The sequence below is a fragment of the Astyanax mexicanus genome, chromosome 12 (assembly GCF_023375975.1).
Source record: "Astyanax mexicanus isolate ESR-SI-001 chromosome 12, AstMex3_surface, whole genome shotgun sequence".
NCBI classification, from domain to species: Eukaryota; Metazoa; Chordata; class Actinopteri; order Characiformes; family Acestrorhamphidae; genus Astyanax; species Astyanax mexicanus.
In genome coordinates, this window is record NC_064419.1 from 22,110,958 (window position 1) to 22,131,585 (window position 20,628).

General features: G+C 39.1%; 1 protein-coding gene across 1 annotated transcript in view; it reads left to right on the forward strand.

Annotated features, from left to right (window-relative positions):
• Positions 1-20,628, forward strand: part of pdlim2 (PDZ and LIM domain 2 (mystique)) — an 83,074-nt gene that overhangs the window by 15,853 nt on the left and 46,593 nt on the right. Inside the window, exons 2-6 of the mRNA XM_007260144.4 lie at positions 977-1,108; positions 4,565-4,716; positions 15,760-15,829; positions 17,107-17,258; positions 18,921-18,990. Of these exons, the coding sequence (XP_007260206.1) occupies positions 1,013-1,108; positions 4,565-4,716; positions 15,760-15,829; positions 17,107-17,258; positions 18,921-18,990 (540 nt within the window). The 5' untranslated portion in view covers positions 977-1,012. The remainder of the gene's footprint in view (positions 1-976; positions 1,109-4,564; positions 4,717-15,759; positions 15,830-17,106; positions 17,259-18,920; positions 18,991-20,628) is intronic.

Sequence of the window (20,628 nt, forward strand, 5' to 3'; positions counted from 1 at the left end):
ACTTTTGGAATCATTTTTTTTAGAGGCGTCTGTTGGTTTATAGTTTACATCTGGGGATTCAGTGTGTTGGCTGCCTAGCGATGCTGCATCAACAGCAGTTCCCAACATGGACGGGTTTGACACCCCTAAAATATTTTGAATTCTAAAAATATGTAGCATGTCCGTATATAATTGACAAATAGCTATTTGTAACTATGTTATGTCCAAAAGTGTAGGTCTGCCTGAAAGTTGATGAAACAATAAATATTTAAGAAGCGATTATAGGTTTATTATTAAACACCTATAATTGTATGTAGTAAGTGATGCTGCACACTTTGTGTTGTCTTTGTGTCTGTGTCTGTCTTTTAAATTATGGGGGAGGGAATTATATTCGAATGGTAATACATGTAAGGTAATTTAATTCATTTAAATGTTAAACCAGTAGTTTATAATATTAGCCCTGAGAAACTGAGACCAGTTCAGTTGATTGCAACAATGAATGAATTCAAACTACTGCAAACTCAATATTGTGTAGTTAATCTAAACTAATCAGACAGCAATTTCTCTTTGGGTTAAATTTACTTTCCATAAAGCTTGTCCATTGTTTCAACAGCTGCTCTGAAAACACTTTTGTAGGTGGAATTAAGTTTAATAACATTTATTTGTTTAAATTATTTATTACGTTTCTTATTAATGGTGTTTTTTTTTACATTGTAAGAGAAATATTGACTTTAAAAAGTTTCTCAGTAATGTCAGCCATGTGACACTTGGCTGTGGAATTTATTTGAATCATTTAAGATGTGGTCACTCTGTGTCAGTGTATTTGAGCCACAGTCATGTGAAAATTAATGCAATCTGCTCAAAGAACAGGTAATGGGAGTTTTTACTTATTCAGCTGTGAATGATTCTGAGAAATGGAAACTCTGTGAAATAGACCTGAGACAACTAGAACTAGAACAAAAGTTTCTGTATTTCTGTCTCCCACCTTCTTCTGTAGGGCTCCTAAAGACATTGGACAGCAGCTGGTGGTCACATGATGGCTTTCACTGTGAACCTGATTGGCCCATCTCCCTGGGGCTTCAGAATATCTGGCGGGCGGGATTTCAAGAAGGCAATAACAGTCTCAAAGGTAATGTTTTCAAATTTTATTTCAAAGTTCCTAAGTTCTGGTACATCAGCTTGTGTCTTTCTTGGCAAATGAAATGGTGCCACTCTTACCTTTGTCACCTTTTGTCTTTTGTTTTATTGCTGTGTTTCCTATTTGCTTTTATGGGCACTGTGGCCAAGCTACCACTTGCTAGCTGGAGAGGAAGCCCCCTGATTAGCGAGGGAGGGAAATATCTTTCTAATGGTCAAACTATTGTTTTCTTTTTTACAATATATATTTTTCTAAGTCTACTGAGAAAAAAAAAAGACCAGGAAATGGACGTCTTTAGAAGAGGGGGACGTGACTACAGACCTAAAGAGTCCTCCATAAACAGGCGGTGTTGTGAGAATAGAGAAAAGGGGAGAGGGTTTTTTTTTTTTTTTTTTTTTTTTTTTTTTCACGTGGCTCTAAGTGAGGCTATCCTGGCTGAACCTGGAAAAGTACCAGTAGACTATGACCAGGCATACTGAACCCACTAATCATATTTTGGATCTAATCGTGCACCTTCAAATGTCAAGTGGGCTTTAAAAAAAACTCTCTCTTCTTATGTTTTTAGTTTTGATAGTCCCGTTGTTGTGCTGCATGTGGGATTATTATAATTTTAATCTGAAACCCATTAGATTTTATGCAAAAACACTCAGGAATTCATAGCATAAAAATAGCTTTTTACAGCTTGTACCACAACTTCCCTTATTGTTCACTATCCGCGTTAACTTCAAACACTTGTTTTTTGTTTTTTTTTGTGTTGGAGACCCAAAACCCCAGTGATACTTAAAATTGTTTTCTAAAACCACCAATAGCATTCTTTTGTCAAAAGCTGTTCCCTCCACCATGCCAAGGACATTCTGGAGAGTTAAGTACCGAAAAGCTGCATGGTCTTAGTGCAGTGATCAGTAAGATGGTTATAGATGGTACAGAAGAAAAGGAATTGTTTTGGAAGTAGTCTAGCGTGTGGTGTGGATGTTTTTATGGATGGGAGAGAGTCTTTGTTGATCCTCTCAGCTATCTGCTGTAGCGTCATGCGATCCAAAATGTTGCAGTTCCCAAACCAGACATTAATGCAGGTGCTCAAGAAGCTTTTTATAGTCCATCCATAGATTATGGTGAGGATGGGAGATGGAAGATGTACTTTCCTTTCTCTGAAATAAGTAGAGGTGCTGCTGGGCTTTCTTGGTTATGGTGCTGGTGTTGAAGGACCAGGTAAGGTTCTCTGCAATTTCTACAGCAGAGCCATTGATGTTCAGCAGGTGGTGGTTACCTGGTGCTTTCCTGAAGTCAACAACCATTTCTATGGTTTTATACATATTTAAAGATAAGGTTTTGATTCTGTACCAGTCAGTTAGCCACTGCACCTTCTCTCTGTACGCTAACTTATCATTTTTGCTTTTGAGGCCAACTACAGTTGTCATCATCAGCGAACCTGATCATGTGGTTTGAGCTGTACTTTGCAGTACAGTCATGAGTCAGAACAGCGGTGGACTGAGCGCACAGCCCTGGGGATTGTGGTCTCTCAGTCAAAAAATCCAGAACCCAGTAGCAGAGGGAGAAGTTCAGGCCTTGCAAGCTCAGTTTTCCAATCAGATACTGAGGGAAGATGGTGTTAAATGCTGAATGAAATTCGATGAAAAGCATTTGAATATAATGAGTCTTTGTTGTCCAGGTGGGTGAGAGCCAGGTGCAGTGTGGTTGAGATTGCATGGTCTGTTGTACAGTTTGGACGATGTGCAAAATGCAGTGGGTCCAGTGAGGAGGGGAGCTGGTTTTTGATATGCCTCATGACCAGCCTCTCAAAGCACTTCATGATGATGGGAGTAAGTGAAATAGGATGATACTGAGTAACACTGGGCACAGAAAGTAAAGAAATAATGGTGGTGGACTTGAAGCACGACAGCAGTCCTCAGAGAGATGTTGAAAATGTCTTTGAGAACATCTGCAAGCTGTTCTGCACATCCTTTGAGCACTATGCTGAGTATGCTGTCTTGTCCTTAGGCTTTCTGTGGGTTGACTCTGTGTAGAGTTCTCCGCACATCAGGACAGGCACAGTACTTGGTCATTTATACGTTGCATTGAAGTTGTTCAGTGCATCTTGAAGGGAGGCATCACGATCACAAGCATGTTGAGGTATGCTGTAGTTGGTGATGGCCTGGATTTGGATTTTTTTTGCCCAATATTACCTAATATTTAAATTTGTTTGATGATTTGAAACATTTAAGTATATCAAAAATGCAAAAAAAAAAAAAAACTTTTCACACCACCGTATACAGTCTACCAGTGGGCTGAAGTGGCAAGAGGTTGGGTACATTTCTTTCTTGCTTTTTTGCTCTGAAGGGCTGTCTTTCTCAGTTCCGTCTCTCCCGCAGTACGCCTCTTCGATGGTGTCTTTCTTCCGCTATATTTAACTTGTGTGTTATTACTTTTTTCTCTCCGTTTTGTTTTTTCTGTTGTCCTTATTCCTGCAGTGGCAATGTATACTGAATAAAAGAGAAGCCATCCTCAGTTTATGTGTAATGAGCCATGGTCTGATTGGACAAGGCAGACGCTATTGTGGGTCTCTGTGGCAACGGTTAATTGCCACTTGAGTGGACACACAGACATGGCACCTTTGCTCCCCTTGCTTGCAGTGAACACAGGGAAAAAAACGTTGATGTTTGAAGTACCCTACCTTTTTGTTTTGTGTGTGAGTCATTGACAGCAAGAGCATGAGTGGAGTGTAACTGGTACTCACGTCACAAAGAAGCAGATTTTTGTTCTTAAGAATTGAGTGTTGTCCTGTTTGGCTGGTGTGTGTCTTCGTGTGCATGCCTGCGTTTCATTACAATGCCGTTTTGTGGCTTCTCTGATCTTGAAGGACTTGAGCTTTTTACTCGTGTAAGGCCTTGTTGTTTTCTCAGTGGCACACAGTTTAGAGCCCTGGGCATTAAACCCAAAACCTCTTGTGTTCCACTTTCTTCAGCAGAGAAGAACAGTCGCAAAGTCAAAGTCAGAATCATTAAAATGGAGTCAAAAGTAACAGTTTAACGCTCATGCCAATGTTTAGTAAGAGCCAGAGACAAAGGGGTGAGGTCCAATTTACTCTTCACCTAGCTCACATTTATGGCAAATTTAAAATTCTGAATTGCCGTTCAGGGACACATTTACATGTTTTTGACAATGTATCAGACTTCAAGGCTCCGCTTACACAGCATTGGCCCAAATCTGATATTTTACGCCATGTGACAGATGTCACTTGTTTGGCAGTGTGAAAATTAATCTTTTCAGTTCTGATTTGGGCCACTTCAGTTTGTGGTACAGAAATCTAAAGCAAATGTGATTCGCTATAATGCAAAATTAATGTGACTTTTAAATCAAAGTTGATAATGTAGATAAAAGGATGACCAACTTCACTTGGTATTATTTTGGGATCCTTGTGTTTTGATTGGTCAACTGTTCTATTTTCAGGTAAACCCTGGCAGTAAAGCAGAGCTCGCTTGTCTCCAACCTGGGGACATCATTCTGGAAATAAATGGAGAAAACACTGGTGACATGCTGAATGTGGAGGCACAGAACAAAATCAAGAACTGCAAGACACAGCTGCAGCTGCAGGTGGACAGGTAAAAAACACACACACACATGCCACAAAACACAGTTGCCTGCAAGCACGGAATTGCTTGCAGGCAAGTAAAACCACCATACTAACACATACATTAAACATCAAAAGAATGTTTCTTGACACTGATGTTTTAATTAAAAAGATAATAATGCCATCAATAACATAATCACATCTAGTCAGTTCATGCCCAAACGTCAGTTTAAAATAGCACTCCATTTACCTCAGACTGTGACTCAGTGTTAGGCTTCAGACCTACGCTTGTAGATCTAATTGCTTCAGATAAGTAAGTGACTGGATTGTTTGAGTCAATTGGCATCTGCTTTTCTTTGTCTCGCCTGCTGTCTGGTTGGCCCCGGTTTGGCTTTGTGGCTTGACTTGTGCTCTCTCTCGCTGTCTGGTGTTCTCTTTCTCTTTGCCAGCCTCAAAATAACACCTCCTCTTCATCATTCATTTTCTGTTTTTGCTTTTGTCCAGTCTAGCTCAAATGGGCTCCATACCAATAGAATGTTTTCTTACAGCTTCTCTACAGCATATTTCCTCATCTGCTCCTGCATCTATTATCCACATCTTCCTCTACTTCTAGCTTTTTTTTTTAAATGCTAGATTTAGATATTGTTATTATCTTTTGAACCATGTAGCTTTCCTAATGTTTAGATAGATAAAATAGTTAACCAAATAATTTGAATTAACCTTATTAATCACTTAAAGGACCACTATGTAACTAATATTCAGTAGTAAATGATAAAATGATCAGGATGTATCATCAGATATTAAGGAAACATGTTGAATGAAAGCCCTGGCAGCTCTTGTCAGCACGGATTCAGCAGTACATTCCTATTTTAAGTATGCAGGCCATCCCGGAGTTTTGTGTTTGTTTTGTCCTCTGACTCCTCCTGCTGCTCGTTCCCCAACACTAACTTTGCCCACCGAGGTTGCCAGCACTACAGTAGCACAGCAAAGGAGCTAGCAGAGCTGGTTCAGGTAAACCTCAGCTGCTACACAGCTTAAAAAGGCTCAGCATGTCTCAAAAAAACTCAGTGACCAAAGCAGGAATATAACAAGAGTGAATATTGGCAGAGAGTTCGTACGGTGTAAGACTTAGAGCTCAAAAAGACTACAAGACTGACCCAGAGCTGCTACTTTTCTCCTGAACAGGTAAGCTAACTGGCTTGCTGATTCAGTCAGGTACTTTAGCGGAGCCGCGGTCAGACACACCGCGGAGCTCGCGCGGCCCGACAGGTCCGGCACAGCGTGGGGACACCGCATATATATATATATATATATATATATATATATATATATATATATATATATATATATATATATATATATATATATATATATATATATATATATATATATGCTGTATTTTAATAAATAACTTGTTAAGACTTTGCAGTAAGGGCCACAATTAACAGAACTTATGACAGTAAACCAAGGAAAGTTGTAGTGGATGAAGTGACTTGAAATTTGAACAGATTCAACCAGGCTAATGTTCTGTTAACTCACCTAACATTAGCAGACTTGTCTTTTTTCACCTTTAACACAGTGAGCATCAGAAAGTGTTATAGGGTCATTACCAATCGTAATAAAGGAAAGTCAGCTTAAATCAGGTGTTCATATGCACTCTAATCGCAATGCTTTCTGTGTAGTGTAGACCCACTTTGGTCTGTATCTATGATGTTCTGCAGTGGAATGCTAAACGGCTTCGTCCAGTGCATCTGCTACCCAGGTTCTGTGCCGTTAATGGAAAAGGTGTTGAGTGTTGAGCTGTTAAGCACGTTGATTTGTGCACCCATAAACGACTGTGCCCTGCTGTAAATACATGTCGGAACGTTTCTCGACCCATTCAAAATGCACACAGATCTTCATTTGTTTGTCGCAGGCAAAGTTATGTGGTTTAGATCACAGACAGTGTCTGTTCATTTGGGTTTGTTGAGTCTTCTGTAGCACATAGCTGAGTGTTGGGACAGCCCTTAAGTAACAGTTCTAGTTCCAGCCTAAACATTTAAAGTCTGTCCCTGTAGTGTTTTTTTTTTTATATACTTGTTGGGGGTATGAAAAGATCTCGCAAGATTAAAATGTGACAATAGCTGCGGTCCAATCTGAAGGGAGCTGCCTAGGTAGTCGTTGCCTTCAAAGGCAGCCCTCGTTCGGCAGCATTTTCACCCATAAGGGATCTTATAAGGCAGCGCATTCGGGACACGCTCTGGAGTCAGCATACGTCATCACGTCTAGCGCGCTGTGCCCGTGAGCTGTTTATAAATAACTAAAGTTAATGATCACTTACCTCGGGATAAATCTCAATGCAGCAGCAGCTATTTCTCTTTTACTTCTCTTTTTAAATATTCATGATTTACTTTAATTATACACTTTTCCTCACTTCATTCTCAGAGTATGGTCAGTTTTATTTATGTATTTAATTTATTTTTGATTAGATGCTTCGTAGAAATGCATGAGTAATGAAACCATAATATAATAAATATTTTGTATGAGCCAGAGCTAAATTATCAAACTAAGCTACGTTTCACACAATAGTACATTCATACACAGTCAGCTAATTATTCTTTACCTTTTAGTTGCATAAAACACAAACATAACATGATTCATAAACTTTTTTTTATTTTTATTTACCCATACCCACTAGTTGAGATGTGATACTACAATAAGCATAGTGACAATAAAAACACAGCAAGCAAAAATAATAATGTTAAGAGAGAAAACTTTATTACATTCAAAGAAAAAAAAACTATTCATAAAGGGAGCTAACGCTACCTCCAGCCGGTCTGACCAGAGTTCACCTTCCCCGGCCCACGGTCATCCCTGTGGAAAAAATAAATCTGAATTAGTAACAGCGGTTTATGGAGAACACGCTCATAATTCCACTATTTACACAGCAAATCACTCAGTTACAGGTAAATCTAGTTATTCCCTCTAACAATTAAACTATTTACGCATTAAATCACTGAATCACAGGTTATTCTACAGTTATTCCCTCTAACAATTAAACTATTTACACAGTAAATCACTTAGTTATACGTAACAGTGATTTAAAACAGTTAAAACTTTTTATACTGGACGGCCAGGGTATCTTTGTTTCCTAGCCGGGGTTTCCTCAGCGCTGCAGCCGCATTTGGTACTCTGTAAGTCGGCTAGATGCGTGTTAGCTTACCCGGTAAATTAGCGCGATAAGCTAACGGTAGCTTCACCCGGTCAGGTCTTACATTAAATAAAGTACAGGCGAAAACAACAATGGAAAACAACTTAAAACAGTCTAAAATATGCTAGTTTGATAAACCCACGCAGCGGTGAGTGGAAATACAGGAGGAAATTACTTACATTTGTACAGAAACTCCCTCACAGTGCCGGCTCCAACCGCCATGTTTTTAAATCTGAGCGCTGGAACTCTGAGCTGGTGAAATGCATCATGGGATTGCATTCGCCGTGAAGGATACATCTCACGCTGCCTTCAGAATCGGGGTAAAATAAGGCAGCTGCCCAGGTAGGCAGCACATGCTACCTTCCGAATGGGACAGTCCTTTTCTCGGGAGCGCGCCTATGCTGCCTGAAAATGCTGCCTAGTTGGGCAGCTCCCTTCAGATTGGACCGCAGCTTATATTTCTTGTCAAGCTTGGTCCTGTCTTGTGGGAAGAAAAAAAAAATAGTATGGAATTTTTAAAAGGGATCTGGCAACATAGTAGCAATGGTGGCATGTAGTCAGAGCAGCTCTTATCAGAAGAGGAAAATTCAGGCATTCACATAGAAGAAGATGCTCCCGCTACTTTTAATTTGTATGTCTGGCTGCATTTTGGCTTCCCAGTGGAAACAATAAACGGCAACAGAGTGACCGACAAGACACGAACCTTACGTAAATACTGTGAGAAAATCATGCCGTACACCACGGCTTATGCAAGCACAATGCAAAATCACTCCGTCCCAAGTGAGCGTGACTTTTCAACTGCAGGAGACATAGTGCCCAAAAGTTTCAACTGCTTCCAGAAAATGTGGACATGCTGATATTCTTGAAAAAGGACATGACTGTATCATAGGCAGTTGTTCTAATCCCTTAGCTCTGTACTGTATTTGAAAAAAAAAATTCTGTTTGCACTTCAAGCATAGTCTTAATATGGCTGGTTATGGTTAAATACAGTTAAGCTACTTGAGACTTGAGAAAATAAAAAACAGAAACCATAGGCTTAATATGACTGTTTGTGGTTTGCAATTATTGTTTGCACTATATAGGTTTTATTTTTTATAGACTCAATTTGAGAAACCAGTCTGTTTGCATTACATTTTTTAAGTTTTCTTTAAAATATTTTAAAATCTTATCTTGTCTCGTCTCGTCTTGCCTCGTGAGATGAGTGTCTCATCACACCCCTAATACTTAATGTTTAGAGATTAGATTGTTGACTTTTAGGAGATCTCACAAGATTAAAATGTGACTATATTTCTTGTCGAGCTTGGTCCTGTCTTGCAGGAAGAAAAAAAAAGGTTTAGTTTGGACTTTTTAAAAGGGATCTGGCAACACAGTAGCAATGGCAGCGTGTGGGGTGGCTGAGCAGTGAGAGCAGCTCCTCCTCTTCCCACAAATAGGAACAATTGTACTTTACCTACCGTTTCTGGAGTCTATTGTTGACACTTTTTTAGGGCCTTCCTTTGCATATTTATTTTTTCATAATAAGCTTGTGTATATACATTTTTGCAGTTTTTTTTTTTTTAAACATATGCACCTGTGTGGAAATACAGACTGTTATGTCTGTGTGTGTGTATGTGTCTGTGTATGGATGCTTACACAAATGAAGATACTTGTATGAACTGTTCTGAGACAGTGTAAATGTGTGTGCCACACTACACCTTATACACCCTTGCCCGCATACTTCCCGTCTCTGTGAATTTTTCCCTGCTGACCTCATGTCTCAGCCTGGTCCAGAATCAACACTGTGCGGACAATTGGGCCCTGGTGCAATATGTATGTATGTGTGTTTGTGTGTCTCCCTGGATGACTATGTTGCACTGCCAAGGCAACTCTCTCTCTAAAGTGTTTGTTCACAGTAGCCCCATCTGCGTTTGCCTACGTTATTTAGAGGAAGAGGGTGTGTGTGATTGTTTGAGGGCCTTCTTTTTATATACAAAAGATTATGTAATCATGAATGTCTTCCTTCAGCTACTAGAACTAGTCTGCCCTTCAGTTATATGGGTCTCTAAAGAACTAACAGTGCAGAGTTAGTTTGCCCAGGAATCCAAGTGTAATGTTTTTCAAGGTATTTACAGGTCCATCTCATTTTACCATGAGAGCATTTAAATTGCAGGTGCAGCCCTATATGAATGTTCTTTTTTAAACCAGTGAGTTAACATCACCCAAGTGTGTTTTTAACTTCACTGACATAAAACATTCTGCCGTTTCTGTTTATTTTTGTGCGCTTTATTATTAAAACCATTGTCCTAAGCTACACAAGAGCTTCCTGCCCCCTTAAAGGCACCTTAACTTCTGGCACCATAGCAGACATTTAACTGGTCTGTTTGATGAATTTCAGCCGTCAGGACTATAATTCTGTAGAATGTCACAAAATATTTGACCATTCTGCTTGCCTTTGCATGCTAAGTTTTTTTGTGTGTGTGTTTGGGGGTGAAGGTGAAGTATTGTTCCATTCTGACCGCATCTCCTCATGGATAATTGAAGTAGCTGACTTGTGTGTTTACCAAAGGCAATCTTTAGTGAAATCTGCTTAATGTAAGTTGGTTTTGGTGGCTTGGTTTTAAACGTGGCTCAGACTGAGTTTATTACCAAAGTCCGTACCCATGACGGGTACTTAGATGTGCTGACATACCAAATGTAAAAAGACCCTGAACAGAGGCATTAATCATATGAGTACAGGCTTAGATAATGTACCCATTTGCATAGATTCAGAGACTGTAAAAAAGATGGACGCCGTGTTGCTGTTCCCATTCATTCAATGAAAATTAAGCCAAAATCTTCCGCCATGTTGGCGATCCTAAAACCCGAATCTGCGCAGTAGAGACCAGAGGAGGGAGAAAGACTGTGAAGAGACAGCCTACTCATTTAATTACCCCGCCCCTGAGGGCTGCCTCCAAAGAGCTATACACAGTCTATGGTCCCACCCATACAGTCATTGGTCCCACCCAGGCTAGGTGTACCCCAGCCCTTTTACAATAGCTACATCTTTTTGAATAGAGCTGAATAACGTTTTAAAAAAAACGAATTTTGTGTGGATATAAAATTTCACAATATAAGCAGAGGTTACGCTAGCTGCTGCATTTAAATAATGGAGGTGGAATTTCAGTATATTGGAGAAACGTGATTGAAAGTTGGCTGTCTTGCCATTGAAACCAATAGGGATGGGTCCCTGATGCCCTCTCAATTGGCTGAGTCCTATAGAATAAACCCTTGTACCCGCATTGATTTTGTATGCCCAATCATCTCAAGGTGTGATGAGACATAGATCAGCAAATGTGATTCCAACCCAGCCATCACTCATGATTTAAAAATTTATAGCCATTTAGCTGACCCAGGAGCAGGCTGCAATGTCGGCACTCCGCCCATGTGGATCATGCACTGTGCGTAGGGCACCAAATATCGGCGGGCACCAAAAAAAGTAAATGAGTAATCGTAATAATGACTTATTTAAAATTAAAATATGTAGAACATGTTATTGTATATAAGCATGTTTGCCCAAAAAAAGATAAACCCGCAAGAAACAGATTTATCTGTGCAAAAGTTTTAATTCACATCCAAAGCATTTTTTGTTGTATGTGCTTGCATAGTGTGACTGGGGGCAAAGCTACTTGCGCATCTCATGCAGAGATTGAAAATGGAAAAGAAACGAGTTTTTCAGCTGAATAAACATAATTTAACACCAGAAAAACAATTTCCCGCCTGTAGAACTATGTAACATTTTGGAAAGACCTCTCCCTTATTAAAAATAAAATACAACGGTTTTCTTTTAATTCCACTATATTTGTAAACTTTATGCTATGCATAGATGATGATTTCAAGTATTCAACTTAACAAAGAAGAAAATCAAGGTGTTATCAAATACAACCATTGATGTCTGTCTGAAACAGTAGATGTCTGTAGCAATAGAAAAATGTATTTAGATTTGCATAGACCAGATTTTGGATTTCTATATAACCAGCAAGTCAAAATGTTATCAGATGACACCATTATGTTGCTTAATAAGCATTTCTATACTATCAATGATGTAAGTATCAAGTGATTACTGTAGCATTGGAGTAATGGGAGGTTAAAGGAAAAAATGCCCATTTGGTTTTGCATAAAGCATAATTTGATCAGATTTTACATTCTTAAGATGTACATGGCTGGGGCAATCATTGGATTTGTTCTATATGCTGTGTTATCTGATTATTAATGTAAACAGACTCACTGTGTGCAGGATTTTTAGGATGATGAGAAGCAGAAAAAAGGCAAAAACTGTCAATTACTTAGACCTAAATAACATATCCTATAGTTAGAACCACTAGGGGGGAAATGGTGCCAAGTACATCTGCGTTTTAAATATTTCAGCTATGGACTTTTTAACATTCAGTGCCATTTTGGATATTAATGATCAAAGTAGTCTTATTCCACCTGTGCCACCAGCTGGCTTATGTCTACAGCACTGTCTGTAGTGGCCCAGATGAGCATGCAGTGTGACTGATAAGTCAGTGCTATGGATAAAGTGTTAATAGACCTTGTCCATAAAGGCATCTGTTTCTGAGCTTGTTGCTTTGATGTTACACTGCCTTGCATATGCTGTTTTTCTCTTTCCCTCTCTCAGAGGCCCTCGGTGGATCCATACCATTCATGCAAGAGAAGCTGGTATGATGAGAATGCTGAACTGCATTTACATGCCATGATGCAATATCTCAGTTACACAGTGCACTTTCTAACAAAGACAATGTGTTTCTTTTTGTTATGGTTACCAAACCTGCTCTCTCTGAAACTCTGTTTGAAGAGTTTGAGGAGAAGGGAGAAAGGGTCTGCTTGTCATGATGTAAGAGGCTGATTTTTCTCTCTGACATTACATTAGATAATTAATAGCTTAAGGCTGAGTTTTGGACTGAATTTTGTTGAATGATTCTGCATTTTAAGGAAAAAATGGTTCCAGTTATTCACAATATTTCCTGTGTTCGAAACAAATCAGGATGTCTTTTATGAGCAGGTTCAGAGTAGTATATGGACATGTTTTAACAATCCGAGCGATTTAATGTCTTTTAGCATTATGTTTGTAAGGAACTATAAAATGTGAAAACACTAAGGGTAGTCAGATTCCAACACAATTATTATTATGATTGTGAATTTATGTAAAAACAGTTTTTGTATTCAGATTTCTGACCAATTACATGAAACAACAACAGACAAAGTGTTTAGACCAAGGGTCAGTTGATCCAGACTGAGACCCCCTCTTTTCTGTTAAGACCAAATTATGTTTATGGTTTGCAAACACTTTCATTGGGCTCAGTTTTTGACGTAGATGATTTTTATGCTGTTTTTGATGTTCTATAAAGCTATGGCATGATAGTCTCAGATAACAAATCACACTGTTGTACAAATTAGAATGTTACCACTCAGCACTGGCCTGCGCAGTGTGCACAAATAAAAAAAAGCTTCACACATCATAAACTATGCAGGGGCAGCCGGCACAATTACCTTAGGGTAAATGAAGTATGACATTTAAATAGAACCCTTGAAATAGATCAGTCTGTGTGTAATACATCTGTTTAATGAGTTTCACATTTTAAACTTTGAATTACTGATATAAAGATGCACTAGTGTATAAAGTAGTAATGGAAATACAGCAGCCAAAAGCTTTTGCTTTAGTCCAGATCAAACTTTCCAGTGCCTGTCAGGATGCATCTTTGTTTTGTGTGGATATATTCAGGCCTAGCTGTGATCCATGTCTGCATTTGCATCATTTTGGCAAAGCTGTTCATCTTCAATCAGTTGCCTGGTGCGGCACTGGACTAATTATTCTTTCATGTGTGATTTCCCCAACACATGAGCTTGAGTGTTACCTTACTGGACTGTTCTAAATCAGTGCAAGGTCCGTTCTGGAAACGTGCTTTTAACCAGAACCGTTCAAGAGCTGGTGAGAAATGTTAGAATTTATAGCTGCTCTTAATGCTGTGGCTATCAAGCTGTGTAGGAACAGCACAATCCCTCACCTTTTCCCTCTGTCAACTCCCATGCGCAGGGAATAGGATAAAGTGTAGAGGGTGAAAGTCAAAGGTTAATGGGGTAATAAGGTTGTTGTTTGACAAAACTAAGTTTATGGACTGATTGTTCAATGCCATGCATTTTTGTTGGTCATTTGGTCAATGCTGAACCAGTTTTGTTTATATTCTTGCTGATCTCTTAAATTTAAATTGTAACCATATTAGGGCTTTTTATGCTTTAAATATATTAAAAACAAGATGTAATCCATCAAATGCAGATTTTGCCCGTCATGGCATGCGCTCTTCAAATGTTTACGAGTGGAAGGTCAACACACACTTTGAACATGCTGTTCTTGTAGGGATAATGCTGAACAGCGTCTCCTGCCAGCAAGGACTTCGTCTCTGTCACGGATGTTGTTTTATGGTGTGTTTTTGAGGAACTGAGGTAGTCTCACACTTAGTTTTGTTAGCTGGAGATACTGTTTCCACACAATTTCACTCTGGCGTCCAAATCCCTGCTTCAAGCCTCATCAACAGTAGCCCCAGGGTTGATTGTGGAAAAGTGAGAAACAGATGGAGAAGAAACTTTGTTGAAGTTGTGTAGGAAGGTAGTTGGTGTATTGGTGTTACGATACATGTGATACAGAGGTTATGTTAAAACACATATTGCGATACTATAAGCAAAGGGATTTTATATTGCAATTGTTACAATCAGAATTATAGGAAAACAGTCTACCTCTGCTACAGTCTAAGCTTTGTAACACAGCGTATGTATCATGGAGAGGTCTTCAAGTATCACATTGTGTTTTAGCTTTAAACAACCCCTGAATTTAATTACTGCAGCTTTAAACAAGGGAACTTGCAGAAAGGAAATAGGAATGAAGCACAGCCAAAGCTCATTGTGTTAGTCCTGCAGGAAGCCAATGTATGAAAACTTGAGTCAAAGTTTAGGAGCCAAAGCTTGAGTCTCCCTTTCTAAAGCCCTGCATTTTAAAATTCCTCATTAAAAGTGGCAAAAAATAGTTTTTTTTTTATCCCAAAGCCCCAAACACACACCCTGGCAGCCTGAAGTGGTTTTAATGAAGCATACATTTCAGAAGCACTTAAAGTTGAGGGCCATGTTGTTGTGCACAAAAAATAAGGGTTTAGGCCTGGCATGTGTGTTTCACCATCATTTGGCATAATTGTTCTAACTACTGTATGTCTTGCCTCTACCTCAGGCCTGTTACTACTTTTCTTGTTCCTACTGTAACCCCCTCCTACACCCCCCTCCCCCTCCTACCCCCCCCTCAACGGTAAATGGAGACCTGTGGTTCACATATCCCTCCAAGTCCTCTGGATGCTGGCTCTGAATCTGGTCCTTGTGCAGCATTCCTTCCCCATGAAACCCAAAAAGGCCTTTTTGTGCCCTATAAGCCCAGTGATTAATTTAAAGACAAATAAACATTTGTAGACATGCTGCGCTCCCTGGTTTAGACTTAGAATGGTGCTGACAGATTAGACAAGCTCATGTTGTTGTCTTTCCTGTGTCTGATTTAATCGATGTATTTTCAGTTCATTGACCTTTTCCATAAGTCATCAAATGTGCCACTGTTTCTGGGTCATTTGTAGCTGTGAGGTCAGAAGGGAAAGTTGCCAGTCTCACTTTCTTAAATAACTGTATTATTAAAAGTCTCTGAAGCGTATTGTTTGCTTCTTCCAATCTCCAGGGACTGGTCAGGGATAACATCTCGTCAGGCGCACAGGTTTACACACACAAATATTTTATAAGGATCACTTGGAAACTAATTTGATTTGGCACAAAGCAGGTGATCATCCTGTATAGAAACTGACAGATTAATTGTCTCTATCTTTTTATTTTTCTCTACAGACCAGCCCTTCCCAGTCCTGGACAGACCAACGGGATCAATACCACAGAGCAGCTGGTGGGCCGTTTTCAAGTAAGTGTTTAAGAATCTTGTTTTTTTTTGTAAATTCTGTGTTAAATGCTGTTTTACTGTCAAAACAAACTAAAATAAACTTAAAAAGCAAGCGGAATGATATTTTATGAGATATTTTTAAGTCTCCTGTATACTAAGCACAGTGTTGGTGAAATATTTTGGTTAGACTGCATCCGTCTGCACAAATGATGTGAAAATTGCTGGTTGGTGATGAAGTGTGTGACTTAAATGTGTCCTGTTGCCTGAATTTAAAGTGCAGTATGGTCTCATCTGGTTTCGAATGCATGTCATATTTGTGGAAGTAGCTATTCATTGGGTCCCACTGACGTCTGCCCAGCTCACTCTGTGGTTGATTTAAAACAGCTATAGTGCATATAAAGTACTCTAGTCTGCTTCTGCCGTCTTAGAATAGATGAGTGCTTCCATTTGTTTTACCCAAAGTGTAAAACATTGATACTTATCCTTATTTATTGTTTTTTTTAGCTTTTAGTTAAACCAGGAACGCAAGGAGGCTCACAGTAATGGTCTGACCACCCTGCGTTTATGCTGTACACATTGATGATTATTTACTTCTATTAACTGCATTAACTAATTTATTGTGTGCAGCTTTATTGAACTGTTGCTCTGACTGTTCTATTCAGCCTACTCCTCAGAGGTGCGTTCCAGGCACTATCATTGTCGGTTTCTTGCCAGCACTCCTCTACAAGACAGTTCCTGTCCCAAGACCAATTTCTCGCTTCTCTCTTGAGATCCTCACAGCTTAAGGCTCTGTCTGGTTCCCATTAAGAAAAAGGAAGAGAAGACAAACCATTATCTGCTTAGCTGTGATTCATAGATTGTCAGTATGAGCTGAAATGAGATGTAGTATTTTTTTTTCAGTCCAGGACAGTGAGATATGTGAAAGGAAGCAGAGAATGTCATAAATAAGACAAGTTCCTGAGTTTTATCTTCTAGAGGGGCTGCCAGTGGCTTTCTGTGGTAATAGGAGGAGGGATGTGGTCCGCAAGGGTGAAAACTGAGTGTGAGATAGAATGTAGTCAGTGATCAGTGAGATATTGCTGAGATAGCACACTTGTGCATACAAGTTAAGCAACAGTGTGAGGTTGAAGAGGCTTCCTCTCTTGCTGTTTGTAGGAATTTGACATGAGTTTGAGTTAAAAATGTTGCATTTGGGATCATCTTTACTCAAGAATTATATTAAACCATTTGTCATGAGAACTTTACCACCACCTTTAGGCTAACATATAAAATGTGGTATTTTCTCTCGGGTCCTGTAGGAGGCTGTGCAAGTTAGTCGGGATGAGAACCAGAACTACAGAGAATATTCAATCTCCAGTCCAGCATCACTCTCTCCAGGCCCATATTCACCAGAGCCTCCCTCCAGCCCTGACCGTAAAGGAGAAAGGATCACACCCACCAGCAACAAGAGGTAGAACACAACTAATATTATTAATAAATGTACTATTACAGGAGCTCAGCTCAGTTAAAATGTAAACACTTCTCATCATTTGGACATAAGGGTCAGTTTCATTCCCTGTCCAGGAAATCAACCCCTGGAGTTTTCAGCTGTGCATGTTAAAGAGAGACAGCTTTAAAGCTTTCAATACTTTATATGTGGCAGTGGTAGAAGTAAAGAGTTCGTAAGTAGGCTTGTAAATTGATGAAGAAATGAATGAAAAGGTAAAGAGAAAAGGAAAGAATACGTAAAAATGCTGGACAATGGCAAATGTTTTACATTAAACACACAGAACAGTTGTGTGAATGTAAGTTTTTCCAATAGTTCATGCTTTACAGTGCATGTACAGTGTCTGCAGAAATCTGAGGGGTGTACTCACTTTTGTGATGATACACTGTATTTTCTGATTACTGCATATAATATTTGCCAAAACCAGCCATATCATCCGCTTTGAAATGACACACTTTCCATTACTATTTTCCAAATATTTTGAATTAATGATTGATTTCTTGCTACTTATTTTCTTTTCTCTTCCATCTTTTTTGATTGAGCTACTTTTCTCCAATGATTTAATATTTTATCTTTCTGGAAAGCAGCCAAACACTTCTTGATGATATTATGCTACAGATAGGTCTGTGATGGATGCTGTGCAGATTTAATTACCTCAATAAATGCTCAGCTGTGTAAACAGAAAGTTCTGCGTATTTCAGTAACATAAAAAGATAAGCAAAGAAAATAAACTCCTAAACTGGGGTCATTTATTTAGATTAGAGGCAGATTACAGATCAGTTTCCCCAAATGCACCTTAGCCACTGTCAAAGTTGAAAAGCAGCCTGTGATAGGCTTCAACTATCATTTGCAGAAGATGTTGGAAGGTGAATCTACACGCTGTTTGAAACCAGAATAAAATAAAAAATTCATCTCAAGCAGATACTGCATAGTTTCAGCCAGTTTAGAGATTTGAGGCTTGTAGATGTATTATTCTTTCTTCTGCGTCAAGAACAGAAGAAGCATTACTGGAGATGGAAGAGGCTCAGTCTATAGTCCGCCATGATGGTGTGATTTTAGATGTAGTGGGTTGGAATTTGTTCCACACATGCAATCGTTGCTGCCCGACAAATCTCTCTTTTTGAATTTTTGACCCTTTGAAATAATGTGATCCTGGCAATTGTTTTTGTTTACCTAATAAATGGACCAACTGAAAAATACTTGCTAAAAATAGTTTAAAATTAAACTTTTGTTTGATTTAATCCAGACTGCAGTTCCTCTTAGAACAATGTTTCAAACTCTTAGTTGTGTTAAACAAAAGGACCAATAAATCAGTATTGTCAGCTTTGTACAAATATCCAGTGCCAAATGTATGAATGTAGGGTTTTTTTCCACCTAAATTCTAATTTCTCTGGTCATACGCTTTTATATTTGCATCTCTTTGTTCCATTTCTGCTTGCCTGAAGCAGTGAAATATTTAAAGAATGTATTTGTGGTTTATGCAGTGCAGTGCTGGCTTATTTCATGTCCACTTGAATTTCTTCAGAGCTAACTACAGACATGATACTGGAATGGTTTTTGACGTCGGAACAGCAGCTTGGAAGAGCATAGGAGATTTGTTTTAACAGTAATTATTTTCACTTTCAGCCTGCAGCTCCGTTCCTGGTCCCCAGAAGAAAAGAACACCAGTTACAGACTGTCTAGGCCACTTTCTCAGGTAAGACCTTTAGTATTGTATGAGGAGTGGGCAATATAGTAACATAAAATAGTGATTGGACTCACAGAATGCATTCATATGGACTTTCAGTTTAGACTTTTAAAGTTTAGAGACATAAAAGTTGCCTAGAGATTCCTAGAGATGTTTTGATTTAATTACAATTCAGAGATCTGTGATTATCGATGCATCAGAATTTCTTTTTCCTCATTGCACAACTGCTTGGTACTTTTAAAGTAAAGTATCTATAACAATCCATAATTCAAAATAAACAGAATCCTGCTATTTTAATAGGCTCTTTAACACCATTTTACTTAAAAAAAAAAAAAAAGCATAGTTATTTTAAATAGTCACATGAATAATACAAACCTCTGATGTTGTTAGGCTAATATTAAACCCAGCTAGAGGAAACGCAGAAATATAATAAACCAATGTAATGTATATATTGAGCTGGCTTTATTGTTGTGGCTGATCTGCATATGAATAAGTATTTTGCAACATATGTAATAGAGCTTATTTTTTACTGTATTATAATACAGTAAATGTAATGTGCTGAGTTACTGAGTTTAAAATTTTAAAGTTTTTCCCATTTTCTCCCGAATTTACACGGCCAATTACCCAACACATTTATTAGGACTCCCCATATCACTAGTAATGCCCCAACACATCAGGAGGGTGAAGACTAACACATGTTTCCTCCGATACATGTGAAGTCAGCCACCGTTTCTTTTCAAGCTGCTGCTGATGCAGCATTACCGAGCAGCATCACAGCGCGCTCAGAAGAAAAGCGCAGCGACTCTGTTCCGGTACATCATCTCACAGACGCCCTGTGCTGCAGACATCATCCTAGGAGTGATGTGGGGAGAGAGCGCCATCTACTGTACCCACCCGGAGGGAGCAGGGCCAAATTTGCTCCCTCTGAGTGTCGGCAGCTTGATGGCAAAGCTGCATGAGGGGGGGTTCAAACCTGCGACCTCCTGCTCATAGTGGCAGCGATTCAGACCGATGGACCACTCGGCACCTGAGTTTAAATCCAATCGATTTGAAACAGAAGAAATAAACCAAATAAAGTGTAGCTGCTTATTCGTGCCATCAGCATCTGCATGTGAGACAGAGGGAGAGGGAGGTGCAATTGAGCCAAAGAAACAGAGTGTACGCCTTCAGCATAGTGATGCTGATTCGACAATTTGGAGGAAAATGAAGTGTGGATAAAAGTAGCTGGAAAGGATGGCACTACAGGTAGCTTGCTGAATGAATGGACATGAATCAATGTTGATGAACAGTGCAAGCGGCTGCAAACGCACTTGTACAGTCAAACTTTGGATGACATGAGGGAAATGTGAGCTCAAGCGAAATGCGTACTTTAAAACATGAAGCCATAGAAGCGTATTAGGAACTGGCATTTGGGAATCGATTTAGAATCATCCATGTCTGAATAGAGAGATGCATTTAAAAAGGGAAAGTTTCCCTTACTATTATAAAACGTCTTGGGTCACCCATAAACAGTACATCTGTCTTGGAACGTTTGAGGAATTACTCTTTTGCTTGTCATTTTTTTTTGTGCTTGCCAATGCAAACTGTGTTTAAGATTTATTTAAGGTTTGACTGAGAATGGCGATTTGGTATGTTAATGTGTTTGAA